Here is a 14,158-nt window from a genome sequence, read left to right on the forward strand (position 1 = left end):
GTTTAGAATAAATTCAAAATTATCTGCATTCACACATATTACATCCCAGTAGTTATCAACCAAGGCAGGAGAAGGTAGAAATGAGAGTCTGAACCCTCTGCACTATTTTAAAATCAGAAATTGATCTTATACCAGGTGGGCTGCTTATTAAACATAGTTTGATAAAATATAGCCTTACCCATCAGCCATTGCTTACTGTCCTCACAATCAGTCACCACCAAAATGAAATGCAAGCCTGTCTAATCCCTGATCATCTTCCAAACTCTCAGCTTCATCCTGTCTGGCACATCATTCTCCATCTACACCACAAAACCCACTGTCTTTTTCCAAACCCTTCACCAGCTTAGAAGTCCTTCCTCTCCATTACCACTTCCCTTGCCTTTCAAGTAAGCCCAGCTCCTGGGAAGCATGTAACATCTGCCATTTCTGACTACTGCAGTTATCTTACGATCTCAAAACCACATCTCATTCATCGACGATTTTAGCGCCTGGTTCACTGTCTTTCCCTTCACTCCCGTGATGATTCCTAGTGAGTTCAACATTCACAGAGATGCTCCACCTGAAAGTGCGGGCTTTGCAGTTCCTTGATCCCTCCATTTCCTCAACTGACCTCGGCCACCCATTCCCACAGTCACACCCTGACTTCACGACTTCCACTGACGTCACCACACCCAAACTTGAGTGGAAAGCATTCTACCCTCTACAACAGCATGCTCTCTTCCTTTCAAACACACTTTCCAAAATACAGCAATTCTTCCCCATTTTCAGAGCCAGATCTACTGACTCTGGCACTTTTTCCTCACCCATTATCCTTCCCATTCCCACTTATCACCATGTCTTACTTTCCTTTCCTAAACATATCACAGTAATCACATGTTCATATGGACTCACTCTTTAGCTCCTTCCTCCCTGCATGGTACTCGCCTAGCTAAACCCCTACTCTAATTAAACCCAGCTTTTTTACCTACTTGATGCCTTGACCCAAGCAGCTGAATATAGCTGAAAAGAAAACACAAGTATGATGACTCACCTCACTTGGTTTTAAATTCCTGCCACAGATCTCAAACCCTCAGTAATGACTGTTAATCATTCTGTATTTCCTGCTTTCCCAACCTCAAGATGACAATTTCATACCTCTTTCTTCTCTCCAGCCTCGAACAGCAGCTTGTCCCTCCTTTACTCAGGGGACAACTCAACTCTTAGTTCAATAAGAAAACAGAAATGCAAAGAAGAGAACGATCTCATCTTCCCACTTCCATCTGCCACTTAGTCTGTGTCAGTATCACTACTCCCATTTACAGCAAAATGTCTTGAAAGAGGTATCAGCACTCACTGTCTCAAATTTCCTACTCCCGTTCCCCCCTACACTGACTGCAAGCAAGCTTTCCGCCCCACCGGGACAGCACAGCAGCGTGTGCAAAGTCACCAAGGAACTCCCACTGTCAAATCCAATGGTCAATTCTAGTTCCTCACCTCGCTCAAACTCTCCACGGTATTTAAAACAGTTTGTAACCTCCTCCTACTTAAAATGTTTTCTTCTCTTAGTTTCTGAACACCACAGCTCCTATACTTGCTCCATCATTACCAACCCTCCTCGGCCCCCCTTGCTGCACTCTGCTCGTCTTCCTGCAAACGCGTGTGCCCTTGATGACGTCAATGCTTGGGCCTCTTCTGCTCTTGACTCCATTCACTCCCCGTTTTATCTCATCCAGTCTCACCGCTTTAACTACTATCTGTACGCTGATGGTTCCCAAAGTCACACCTCCAATGTCAACCTTTCCCTTAACTACAGAATCACACTGCCAACTAAGATGTCTTCTTAGATATCAACAGGCATTAAAATTTGGCATGTCCGAAACGTAAACCTAGGTTTTTTCCACCAAAACCTTCTCCTTTGCCATAATCTTTCCACTAACTGATCCTTCCATTCACTCAATAAATCCAACCAAAATATCTTGTCTGCTCAGTCTTGACGTCTCACCCCTTATGGAGAATTCATCAACAAATCCTTCACAACCTGTATCTTCAAAATATATACAGAATCTATCACTTCTCATCTCTACTGCTACCAGCCTAAACCAAACAATTATCATCTCTTGCCTGGACTATTACAACAGCGTCCTAACTGACTTCCTTGCCTAAATACTTGCCCTCTTGCAGCAGCTAGAAAAATCCTTTTAAAATAAAAATTTAATCACGCCATTCTCCTGCTCCAAATCCTGTAAGGGTTTTTCCATCACTCACCATTGCATTTACTTTAATTAATAAAATATGAAGTCAGATTCATAGCCTATAAGGTCCTAAACAATCTGGCTCAAGGCACTTTTCTGGCGACATTTCCTACTCCTCTCACCCTTCCTTACCGCACTTAGTTACAGCTGCTCTTTCTCCACAAGGCAGCCACCACCTTCACAGGCATGGCTCTTTCTCCCCCTCTGCCTGCGATGCGATGTCCTCCCCTGGACGTCTGTGTGGCTCGCTCCCTCTCACCTCAGTCAAAGAAGTGAAGGGGAGTGGTCTGTTTCATTCAGTGAATTTCCCCAGCAACCAGAACAGGGCCTGACCCATAATAAACACCCAACAGGTAAGGTATATGAACAAATAAATGGATATTCCCCTTCCACACCAAACTTCTGAAAAAGAAGTTGTTCCATCATTCCACTACTCCCCTGTTGCTAGGTTATCACACCTCCATGGACCGAAGTCTGTGGATGCTCTTCTGTTTTAATAGCACATGCTTTCATGACCTCTTCCTCACTGAAATACTCTTTTGTCACCCAGTACCTCAAAGCTGCGGTAGTGAAAGGTTACAAATAATGGTCATGTTGCCAAGTCTAATGATTAATTCTAAGTGGTCAGTGTGTCAGCCTCTCAGCGTAATTTAAACCTGTTGATAACATCCTCCCACTTAAAACATGTTCTCTGCTTGGCCCTCTACACACCATACTCCTAAGTGTGAATATGCCTGTGGCCACTCCTCTGCTGTCCCCTCCTCCAGGAAAACATTAAATACTAAGAGTTCCTCAAGTTTCTTAGCCCCAGTTCTTCATCTCCAACTCCCAACTCTTTACTTTTAACGCAAACTGTCTTCTGAGTTACAGCTGTGTATCTAAGTGCCTACTGGCCCCCTCCACTTTGCTACCTCGCAGGCTTCCTCCCTCTAACGTACCTACAATCAACCGTATGACTCCTCATCCCAAATCTTGCTCCTCCTGTTCAATGTTCTTCAGCCCTGCTGCTCACTCCCTCTGTCTGCCATCACCAACCTAATGAGATGCCTGAGAAAGGCAGTCAAGCTGAATGAAGTGGCCACTCTTCTTAGAGAAAAACAGCAGGGGAGAAAACTTAGAAATTTAAACCAGGGCACTATAAAGCATCTTATACACTTTAAATATTTATAGAAAGGATATATTCAATATAATCTCTAAACTAGGAGGTAGCTAGTTTTATCACTGACGTTATGAAAGCCACAAAGTCCCAACCACAGAAGTCTAATAAGCAGCAATGCTACAAAGCAAAAGCAGGAAGTCCTGCTTTGCCACAAGTAACATGCCTGAAACCCTAAGCTATGGCCAATTAGGCGTCAATCTAATGTCAAAACTGCTCAGACTCTCAAGAAGTTGTAATAATACTAAATACTTTGCACAGGTGTGAATACTGTTTTTTCGGAGCTAAACCTCACAAAAGAGTACATTCAAATTTTATCTTTTATTTTTAGATCATTACATACCTTTATTTAGTGAAAACAATTGCACAGCATCACTCAACATTTCTAGTTTTTGATAAACGATGAGACCAGCCTATGGAAAAAAAGAAAAATGAAAAGATCATACTAAATAACAATTACCAAAATTATGACTCATCTTTACAAAAATCCAAAACAATGATACTCCCAAAGCACCCAAAAGTTGAATTCAACCTATTAAGTTACACAAACATTTGAATGTCTTCATCTACTCACCACACCAATGGTGAGAATGGAGAAAGCAAGCAGCCTATGCTTTAAAGTAAAGTTTGAGTTTTCATGTTTTAACATGTAATATTACAAGAAGGTATCCAGATCAAACAACGTACAAATGGAATCTGACAAAATGCAATCAAGTAAGAGAAGTATGTTTGGACTACAGGTATCCAATTCCACATATCTCATTAAACCAGCTGAGAATGTCAATCAGTATATAAACAGTCCTTCTTCTAGAGACTGTTGATAGGGTCAAGTCATACTCATTATTCATGAATAAAAACACTATGAAATTTTAGCTAGTTCTCAACAAGTTTTACATTTTTTAAAAAACAGAACATAAAAGAAAATTATCAACCTATTTTCCAACAAAATTATTTTGTTTATAAATAAAAGGAGAGTCTATTCCTAAAAAATAGATGCAAAAAAAAAAGAGATAAGATATTCATCTACAAATAAAAGTATAAATTAGGGTCCTGGTAGGGAAGCTCAGCTGGTTGGAGCGTTATCCTGTACACCAAAAGGTTGCAGGTTCAATCCCCAGTCACGGCACATGTGATCAATGTATGAGAGGCAACATATCAATTTCTCTCTCTCCTTTCTCTCTCTCTCTCTCCCCCCTCCCCCTCTCTCTCCCCCCTCCCCCCTCTCTCCCCCCTTTCTTTCCATTCCTCTCTCTCTAAAATCAATAAACATATCCTTGGGTGGGGATTAAAATAAATAATTAAAAGTATAAATTAGGGAAAAAGTAATTCACTGTGCCATAAAATATACTTCACAAGAAAAAAAAAAACCCAACAGTGCTGTATATAAAGATAAGCCCAGATTTCACTATGTACAAATATGCAAATATGAAAATGCATCTCACTAGCAGCAGGGAGAAACTAAATCTGGAGGCAATTTTTCTAAATTTTTACCACATTTTAAATATAAATATAAGAAATAAGGTCAGTTTCAATATAGAAACTGTCTTGTAATTATTTTTATTCTGAAGATGCTTACGAATCAAACACATCGTCAATAGCATTTGTGCATACTCAGTCGCAGCTCATTAGCCTTTCACGTTTTCAGCAAGCTCCTATTTTTTACATACAAATTGGACATTATTTTGGCTTCATGACAATAAAAATAACTGGCACTGAACAACTGTTGATTGGTACTTTTTAACTAATACTGAGAATTAACAGCTTCACCAAATGCCTTCCTAAGCATTTTACTGCCAAACTGAAAATATCTTAGTTGAGTTGTGCCACTAACCACAACAAAATTTTTCTAAAGTAATTTATGATAGGTTTTAAAAAAAACACATCATAGTCTAAAGATCTTTGGTACGTACATAAGCATCCGTAGCTGCATACACTTTCTGGTCCTCAGTGAGAGGATAGTTTTTCCAGTTGCTGCAGCGGACAGAATGGTCTTTCCGAAGCTGTTTACCAAAGAGGTGTTTAACCAAACCATTGAGGCTCCAGGACTCCGCAGATTTTAGCTAGAAATCATGAACAACCAACACAGCAAAAATCACTCCTTCTATTTTCGTACATTCCTAAATACCACCAAATGATCATGCCACAAATAAAGCTAAAAATGTTATACCAAAATATAAAGCATAAATAGTCCTCACAAATATCCTGTCATTAAAAACATCATTTGCAGTCCACATGATCAGAATTCTGGAATTTCCCCAAAGTAGTTACTAAAAGTCTTAGACTGTGAAACTATTGTTTCATAGGGAAAAAAAACTGGATAGATTGGCAGGCTTTCTACCCCCCAGCCAAATAAATACTTAGCTAAATATGAGAATTTAACCTAATGACTATATTAATAAAATATGTGGAACACAGGGGATACAAATGATGGTCAAACTTCACAAAGAGCACCATACCACAAGAGCTCCATCATCCTCTCCCTTCAAAAAAAAAAAAAAAAGGTGTTGGGCATTGATGTAAATAGATTAAAACAGATTAAAGAGATAAACTTAAAATATAATATTTAAATTTGAAAATAATGAAACAGTGAAATAATACTAATATAAAGGAAGTACTTGCTTAAAGAAACTTTGCTAAGGCAACAGATTAAAACTAAAGACTTTAATTATGAAACACTCATTTGAGACTTCTTTATCACAAAAACTTTTTTTTTTCAAAACGTCCAGCAGTCAGATAGGAGGCACATTCTGTGAAACACAAATTTATCTTGTTTGGGAAAATAATGTACATACTGTCACTACCTTTTCATTGGCAACATGTGTTAGTTCCACCAACCCCTTCAGTTTGATGTCGAAGTCGTGCAGCAGTTTCCACTGATCTCCTTCAATTCCAACGCCTGCCTTTTTAATTGCTTCATTTTCAAGCAACATTTTTAATCCCTGAGGAAAAACTGTAACATTTTATTATTATTTTCATAGGTTCTATTAAGCATGATGAATTTATTTTCTACTTCCTACACATTATATGTTTATATTTACATTAATGTTCACGTTGTTAAAATTCAGATATTCACCTTATTTCTTTTCTTACCCAAAGCAAAAAAAAACCCTTGTTGATAAATGACAAGAAAACCAACTAGTTTTGAATGCTACCCCTGCTAACAGTAACAGTATATTTCTGGTCATTTAGCCTCTCTAGATTTCAGTTCTTTACACTCTAAAGCAGGAATAATATTAATGTCTGAAAGAAACATGAAAATTAAATAAAACAGGATATGAATGAATCAGGTGGAACACAAATACTTAAATAAGTGTAAGGTAATGAAAGAAGTACCAACTACATCAAGAGCTTAATTTTATAGGGATAAAATTGACAATAATATAATTATCTACCATACAAAAATGAAACAAAGGAAAGAGATACCAACCTGACATAGAAGAAATATGAAACAAGTAACATTTGCTCTCTGACACACACATCTGAATCAGTGCGACTCTGTTCAGTTTCCCTTTGCGGTATGTCGGGGGCCACTCCATGTCAAATCCCACCACATCTCCCTCAGAAAGACTCATGCTACAGGGGGAAAATAGTGTAAGTTAATTACATTGAAATGTTAACTTCTAAGCCCTGGCTGGCGTAGCTCAGTGGATTGAGCTCGGACTGCAAACCAAAGCATCACAGGTTCGATTCCCAGTCAGGGCACATGCCTGGGTTGCAGGCCATGGCCCCCAGCAACCGCACATTGATGTTTCTCTCTCTTTCTCTTTCTCCCTCCCTTCCCTCTCTAAAAATAAATAAATAAAATCTTTTTTAAAACATGTTAACTTCTGCATAACTAACAACCTCATCCAAAAAGTTAAAAGACAAGCCACGGTTGGTAGAAGATATCTGTGATACATATACACTGCTAATGAATAGCCATAAAATATTAAAAAGTCCTTAAAAAGCCAATAAGAAAAAGACAAATAATCCAGCAAAAAAATCGAAAACAACAGACAATTCAAAAAAGGAAATCCAGATGGCTAAAAATCAAAAACCACAGACAATTCAGAAAAGGAAATCAAAATAAATATGTTGAAACATGGAATCTCACTAGAAATCAGAGAAATGAAAATTAAAACTATACAATATTGCCTCTATCTGACTGGCAAAAATTAAAGCCACACAGTACTCAGTGCTGAGGATACCCACCAGTGGGGCTGCTCACACACTGGTGAATGTGCACACTGATAAAATCCTCTTGGATAAAGCTTTGACAATATCTAGCTAAAGACGTATGAGTATAAATATTATCACCTGGCGAGATTTTCTTATAAATTTATGAAACTTTCCTATGTGCACAACCCACACAGAAAATGTCTGAGGATATTAGTTACAATACTGTTACTACTGGCAAAAATAGAAACTACATTTCCATCAGCAAAAGAATGAACAAATTATGGCATAATGAAACAATAAAATATCACATAAAGGTTACAATAGAGCTACACATACCAAAAATTCTCAAAAAGATAAAATGTTGAGTGAAAAATGACAAAGTACACCTCTCGTGTGAGAGCATTTTTAAAAGTTTTTAAATAGGCAAAATAATAGTATATGATATTTTGAGATATAAATTATGAACACTGTAGAGAACACATGAGGTAATGCTACATGTGGACATCACGACAGACATTATCTCTGCGCTGAGGGAGGGAGAATCAGAAACAGCACACGTGAGGCTCCAGCTGTATTTTATTATTCCACTTCTTAATAAAGATTTGAAGAAAATCAATATTACAATTTGACAAAGTTAGGTGGGATACAGATAAGTGCTTATGTTATTATTTATTACTGTTTACATTTGTGTATTTCACAACTTTTAAAAATTAAAAATACACTTTAAAAAAATTTTAACTCAAAGCAGAAATTCCACTTTGGGTCAAGATGGAATAACAGTGATCAGAAAAACCTTTCCTCCCTGAACAAATAAAAAAATTGGATAAAATATATAATCAATAGTTTTCAGACACTAAACAGGCAGTGCAGGGCTGTGCTCTCTGAGGGAAGGGAAACCCAGGGTGAGCTCTACTGCTGCCCCCCTTCCTCCCCCCCCTCCCCCCCCCCCCCCAGCGCCAACACGTCCCAGACTACAGGACAGGGAGGAGACTCCCAAGCAGAGCTCTGCGTGGAGGAGCCAGGGTCTGAGCCAGAGAGGTGGAGGCAGGGGGAAGTTGTGGGTGGGGCTCTGGAGAGCAGGGAGCCCAGCAAGCAGGGACATTCAAGCACAGAGTGAAACTATGAGGCTGGGCAAAGAACAATCAGTGAAAATTAAGCTTAACAATTCCTAGGACTTACACAGAGGTAAAGAGGCTTTAAAGTTCTGAAAAGTCAGAAAAAGGATTTTTTTATCTTTTAAATAATTTATTGTTGATGCTATTACAGTTGTCCCAATTTTTTCACCCTTTGCCCCCCTCCTGATTGAAAGTAGGGATTCTTATTGAATACGTGGGGCAGTCAGCAAAGACTCCAGAATGGTCATACCTTATTGTATGGCTCAATTATCTCCAGAGTAAAGGCTACTGTAGAAACCGACCCTGATAAAATGTAAGTTAATACTGTCTGACAGAGCAAACCTCCTTTTGTTGAAGAAAGACAACAAAGGCTAACATTCAACAAGATAAAATCACAATATCCAATAAAAGATTGCCAGCCATGTGACCCATAACCATGTAAAAATCGCTTAATTAAAAGAATAACTAGAATAATGGAATTAACAAACAAGGACATTAAAACAGTTATTATAAACATACAGAATATGTTCAAAGATTTAAAAGAAAATATGAATATGACAAGAGCCAAAATGGAACATATTTAAAAAACAAAAACAACTTCTAGAGAAGAAAAATACAATAAAATTAAAAATTCACAGGATGGGAAAACAGCAGATCAGAGACCAGAGAACAAAATAAGTGAACTTGTAGCCATTGCAAAAGAGAATACTCAAAATGAAACACAGACAGAAAAAGAAAGAAAAGCAAAAAAAGATTAAAAAAAAAGAGAGCCTAAGGACCAGTGGCACAGTATCAAGCAATCTAACTTGTGTATATAGAGTGCGAGAAAAAGAGTAACAGGATAAAAGAAAAAAATATTGAAGGAAATTTTCAAATTTGATGAAGCTATGATCAGATTCAGAAAGTCCAATGAATCCCCAAACAAGATAAACACAAACTACACTAACAAGGGCACATCATAATCAAATTGTTGAAAACCTGTAAAAGCAAAAATCTTCAAGGTGGCCAGAGGAGGTAGAAAAAAAGATCTGCCTGCCTTTCACAAAATGCACACAACTCATCAAAACTGCATTGTACAAATCACTTATGACCCCTGTCTTCAGATATGGCATACTAAGATGGTAGAGTTCATATACATAAGCATAAACAACAGAGTTTACCTTCTCTGTGAAATAAATTTAGTTCTCCATGAGACCCAAAAGTGGCCAGGTAACTGTAGTGAAAGTGAGGATACCTGACTACTATCTCTAGAATACATCTACCACCGTAGACCATTCATTAATAAATCGCTTAACTTACCTCTCCTTCTTTAAACCTAATGTGTAACAGTTAATTAAAATAAAAACAGATATAACAACTTCAAAAAAGACCTTAATAAATTCCCTACTATTTCTCCTTGTAAAATGACTCAAGAGGCTTAAATTGAATTACTGCTGATTCTTAATTTAAAAGATAACTTTTTAAAATACTAACAGTCATTTCAAACGTTATTTTAAGGGTCATTTACTATAAATATTAACTAAATGCAACAGAGCCAGTCACAACCATTATTCAGTATTACTATGTTGGTATTTTAATGAAATATAAAGGGGCACTTAGAGTTGCAATAATTCTTGCATTTTTTTCTAAATTGGTGAAATAAGCATGTATTCGGTAGTCGTATATATAACATCTTAAGTGCTGAAAGTAAAAAAAATTAGCTAAAGTAATAGAAAGGCTTATGAATGAACAAACAGGCAAACAAGTAGTTTAATTCAGTGATTTTAGGTTTTTATTTACAAAGAATTAAAACTTGTAGGTGATATTCTACATGCATAAAAAATTATCTACTGAACACACCTCAACTGTAAATAAAACTCGGTATACTTCAAATACTAATTCAATAGTAATATTCTAGGGTTTTAAATTCCAATGAAACTAGGCAACTCAAATCTCTTACCTAATATCTTCTGACAGGAAAGAACAGTCACTAGGTTCATAGCTGTACACGACGGATCCAGTGAATTGCAAGAATGGAAGGTCATCCTCAAAAACACTCTTCTGAAGAGACCCCTTGAGTTAAATAAAATTCCCAAATGGAGCAAATAAAGTTCACATTAAATAGTAAATGTTCACTGAAATAATAAATCTTACTGAAGCATTCAAACTGTGGTTCTAAGTTTTACAAACTAATGCCTTATAGACTAATGAAGTCATAAGGACAATGTAACAAAGACAAAGCCATCCACTGTAAAGTTGTTTTTCTAAGTTTATTTCCAAACTTCTAATGCTATTTTCATAACATCTATTTCACTGATTTTTTTCCCTGTAATTATATTAGTATCCTAGATGTAATAATGTTGCTGTGAAATGCTGAAGACTGGTTGATGGATCTTAAATATATGAGGACCTAAACTTGCTCAACCATAAAAATTCAGCCAAGTAAACACTGTCTAAATTATCTGAATTGCAACAAACTAGTAAGGTCAACCATGCAAACCGGATTTAAAAGGGAAAGTACAGAATAAGAAAATCTCATTTTGTAAACCCAGTCAAGATGTGATCTGTGTATACCCTTTCAATGATTAGATTCTGGTGCACTCGCACAATAGCTACTCTAACCTAAATAATAACCTGAAGTTTAAAAGTAAGGACTGACTCATTTTGCAGTCAAATTTACATAAAATTTCCCATCTGAAGGAATAACTGAGGAACTACATACCTTCCTTTCTTCTGCAGCACATCTCTTATTCTGCGTAGACAACCATTCAGTAAGTTTCCGCTGCTGCAGAGTCTCCAGTTTTTCTTCATTCATCTTTAAAAGGCTCTGTTGCAAAATCTAAAAACAATTACTCTTTAACTAAATAAAGTACAATCTTCGAAGAAAACTCAGACATAAGCCTGTCAATATTATTAAAGAAACAAACATATATATGTAAAGTCAGTTACAGCATCTAAGCCCAAATATAGGCTGTAAGAGCTGGAATTGCAAAAGAAAAAAAAGAAAAAAACACAGACACAATATGCTAGATCCAATAACTATACATTTAGTATTTCTTCTTTTTAAAATAAGTGAGTCAGGTTAACTGAGTTCTAAAGCTCCAGTAGTTTCAAAATCCTATTCCTACATGATTCTGACCCATTCAAAGAATAATCGTGATCTCATTAACAGTGAGAATCCTTGAGTGTATAAATTGCTATATGGGTTGTCCTAAGATCTAAGTAAACTCAGCAAACTGTTAGATTTGTTCACAAGTCTACTTGAAAAGCAATTTTGTGACAGATAAGAGCTTTTTCATATTAGGGATTTTTTTTATGCTCTTGGCCTAGCAAATGAATAATTTTCCCCAACAATAAGCATTTCCTAGAGGATTTTTTTTTAAAATCTGTTACTAGCATTGAGGGCTCTCCTTACTGTAAACTGAACTTCAAGAATATACAAAATAAAGAACAGGAGAACCATGACATGCCCTTTCTGTTAAAAGTGAAATAGATCCATCATGTGACTTATGTATACTAAAATGAAGTAGCCTTAGTAGCCTTAGTTGCTTAGTTCTTAATAAAATTCTTCAAACCCTTACCTTAGTTTCAATTATATCAAATTTCTATTAAAAGAGCAGCAGTTTTGAATATACACCTGCTGATTCTTACGATGAAACATAACATTAATATGAAATAATAGATACAACTATTTATAATTTAGGGGAAACCTATCAACCCTATTGATATTTAGCAATATCTGAACAAATTAAATAATATCTAACAATTATTCAAGCATAAACCCCCCAAACAGAGAATATTGATTATCTATGGAAGAAAAATTTTAAAGATTACTTTAGCAAAATTTTCCATATAGAACATGTTGGAAACTACCCTGCCTGGTTTCAGAAACTGTAACCCCTAGTAGCTAAGGTTGAGTAAAAAGACCCTGGGACCATAAGCCACTTAGGAGACAAAGCTTATCTTCCTTGTGGGGACACTGCCTCTGCTCCCTTTCACCTCACCCTGCTTGGCCCTGAGCAGATGACTGGTTAGCCAATGACAGGTAAGATTCCTCAAGGGAAGGATGACCTAAGACAGGCACAGTCATGAAGGGGCTCTCAGGAAAGGACTTGGGGGGGCTGTAGAAAAGGGGAGTGATGGACCCTCGCCCCTCGGCTTTGATATAGCCTGAGTCCTCATTCTGTCTGCAAGCAGTCTCCTAATCTCTTGGCTGCCTTACTTCCCCTGCCTGACTTAGGCCTGAAACAATGCCAGAGGTAGATGTGGCCCTGTGCTGGAAAGAGCGAGTTCCCTACAGCGGTCAGGCCTAAGAAAGAATGCATAAAATCTTATGAAACCTACTTTGCTAATACCCTCAAGTTAAATGATAAGGGTCCAAGCATGAAATGAGTTTGTTCCCCAAAATTTTTTGGCCCTTTGGCTATTTGACCCTGACTCAGAATAAGCCCTCAGAGTTCTATTGTTTGATCATTACTGCTTGACAATGATTGATGAACTTTACGTATAAGCCCTGTATTCCTATTCAAATTAGACCCAATAAAAGTCCATTGAGGAACAGGGTCCTGGCCTTTCTTCCTTTGAGAGATCAGCCACCTTTCTTCCCCAAGCAGATCATGCCTTAGTAGACTTATTCTCATCCCTGGCAGCCAGGGTGGGGCGGGGGGCCTGCGGGAGGAGCCCTGCCACAAGAACAAACTCCATTACTCTTATGCATTGGGAGGGAAAGGGTTAAGAGCAAGCTAATATCTCATTCCCCTGCTGGGGAGGAGGAAGAAAAGACTTCACCCAGGACCCTAGTAACATTCTAATCACCTCAAACCAGACGCTAGCCTTATAAACCTATCAGTGTTGCATCAACAGAAAAATACCAAAAAGTACCTACCTAGACAGTCAAGGAAGCTGTGTAATTAAGAAAATAAACAGGAGATCCCAAAACAAAACAACTCCTTTTGTGCAATTTTTTTGCACACATTACCCCAAATTATTTTTATTCCAAAACCGTAACATGTCCTAATGCAGAACATAAGGGCATTTTTGGAATTTGTGTCTAACTGCTTGGAGTTTCTCCAAGAAAAAGGAATATTTCACCTGTATGTGATGCTTTGCCTGTATTCTTTGAATCATTAGCAAAGTTTGGCAGTGGGTAAAATCTTTGATTCACTGAATCAGAACTGACAGCTCAGGTGTTGGGTGTTACCACATGCATTGTAGGCAACGAGATAAAATATGTAAAATATGTATGCTTTATTCACTGTAAAGCATTTTATACATGTCAGTGGTTATTAATAAGTTTATATTTGCCACAAAGGAAAACCTTTGACAGGAGAATCAAAAGTTGGCCCCAAAGTGAGTTTGTGTGCATGTGTGTGTATCTGGTGTCTGTCCTTAATCTTACAATATCTTTTACAAAGCCAGAGAACTAGTCTTGGCTAAACACAGAGCAGATCATTTGCAAAACTGCCAGGATATTGAGGTTTCTACAAATAATACACACCTGTATAAAAACAAACTATAAA

The 14,158-nt window shown here is 37.3% G+C and overlaps 1 protein-coding gene across 3 annotated transcripts in view; it reads right to left on the minus strand.

Moving 5' to 3' along the window:
- The window catches only part of WRN (WRN RecQ like helicase), a 122,648-nt gene that overhangs the window by 82,307 nt on the left and 26,183 nt on the right, over window positions 1-14,158 (minus strand). For all 3 annotated transcript variants that reach the window (XM_045821508.1, XM_045821506.1, XM_045821507.1), the window contains 6 exons: window positions 11,362-11,478; window positions 10,600-10,712; window positions 6,815-6,960; window positions 6,189-6,337; window positions 5,298-5,447; window positions 3,731-3,800 (listed from right to left, as the gene is read on the minus strand). In XM_045821508.1, the coding sequence (XP_045677464.1) occupies window positions 3,731-3,800; window positions 5,298-5,447; window positions 6,189-6,337; window positions 6,815-6,960; window positions 10,600-10,712; window positions 11,362-11,454 (721 nt within the window). In that variant the 5' untranslated portion in view covers window positions 11,455-11,478. The remainder of the gene's footprint in view (window positions 1-3,730; window positions 3,801-5,297; window positions 5,448-6,188; window positions 6,338-6,814; window positions 6,961-10,599; window positions 10,713-11,361; window positions 11,479-14,158) is intronic.

This window comes from Phyllostomus hastatus, unplaced genomic scaffold, assembly GCF_019186645.2.
Source record: "Phyllostomus hastatus isolate PE091 unplaced genomic scaffold, TTU_PhHast_1.1 phas_scaffold_46, whole genome shotgun sequence".
Lineage (NCBI taxonomy): Eukaryota > Metazoa > Chordata > Mammalia > Chiroptera > Phyllostomidae > Phyllostomus > Phyllostomus hastatus.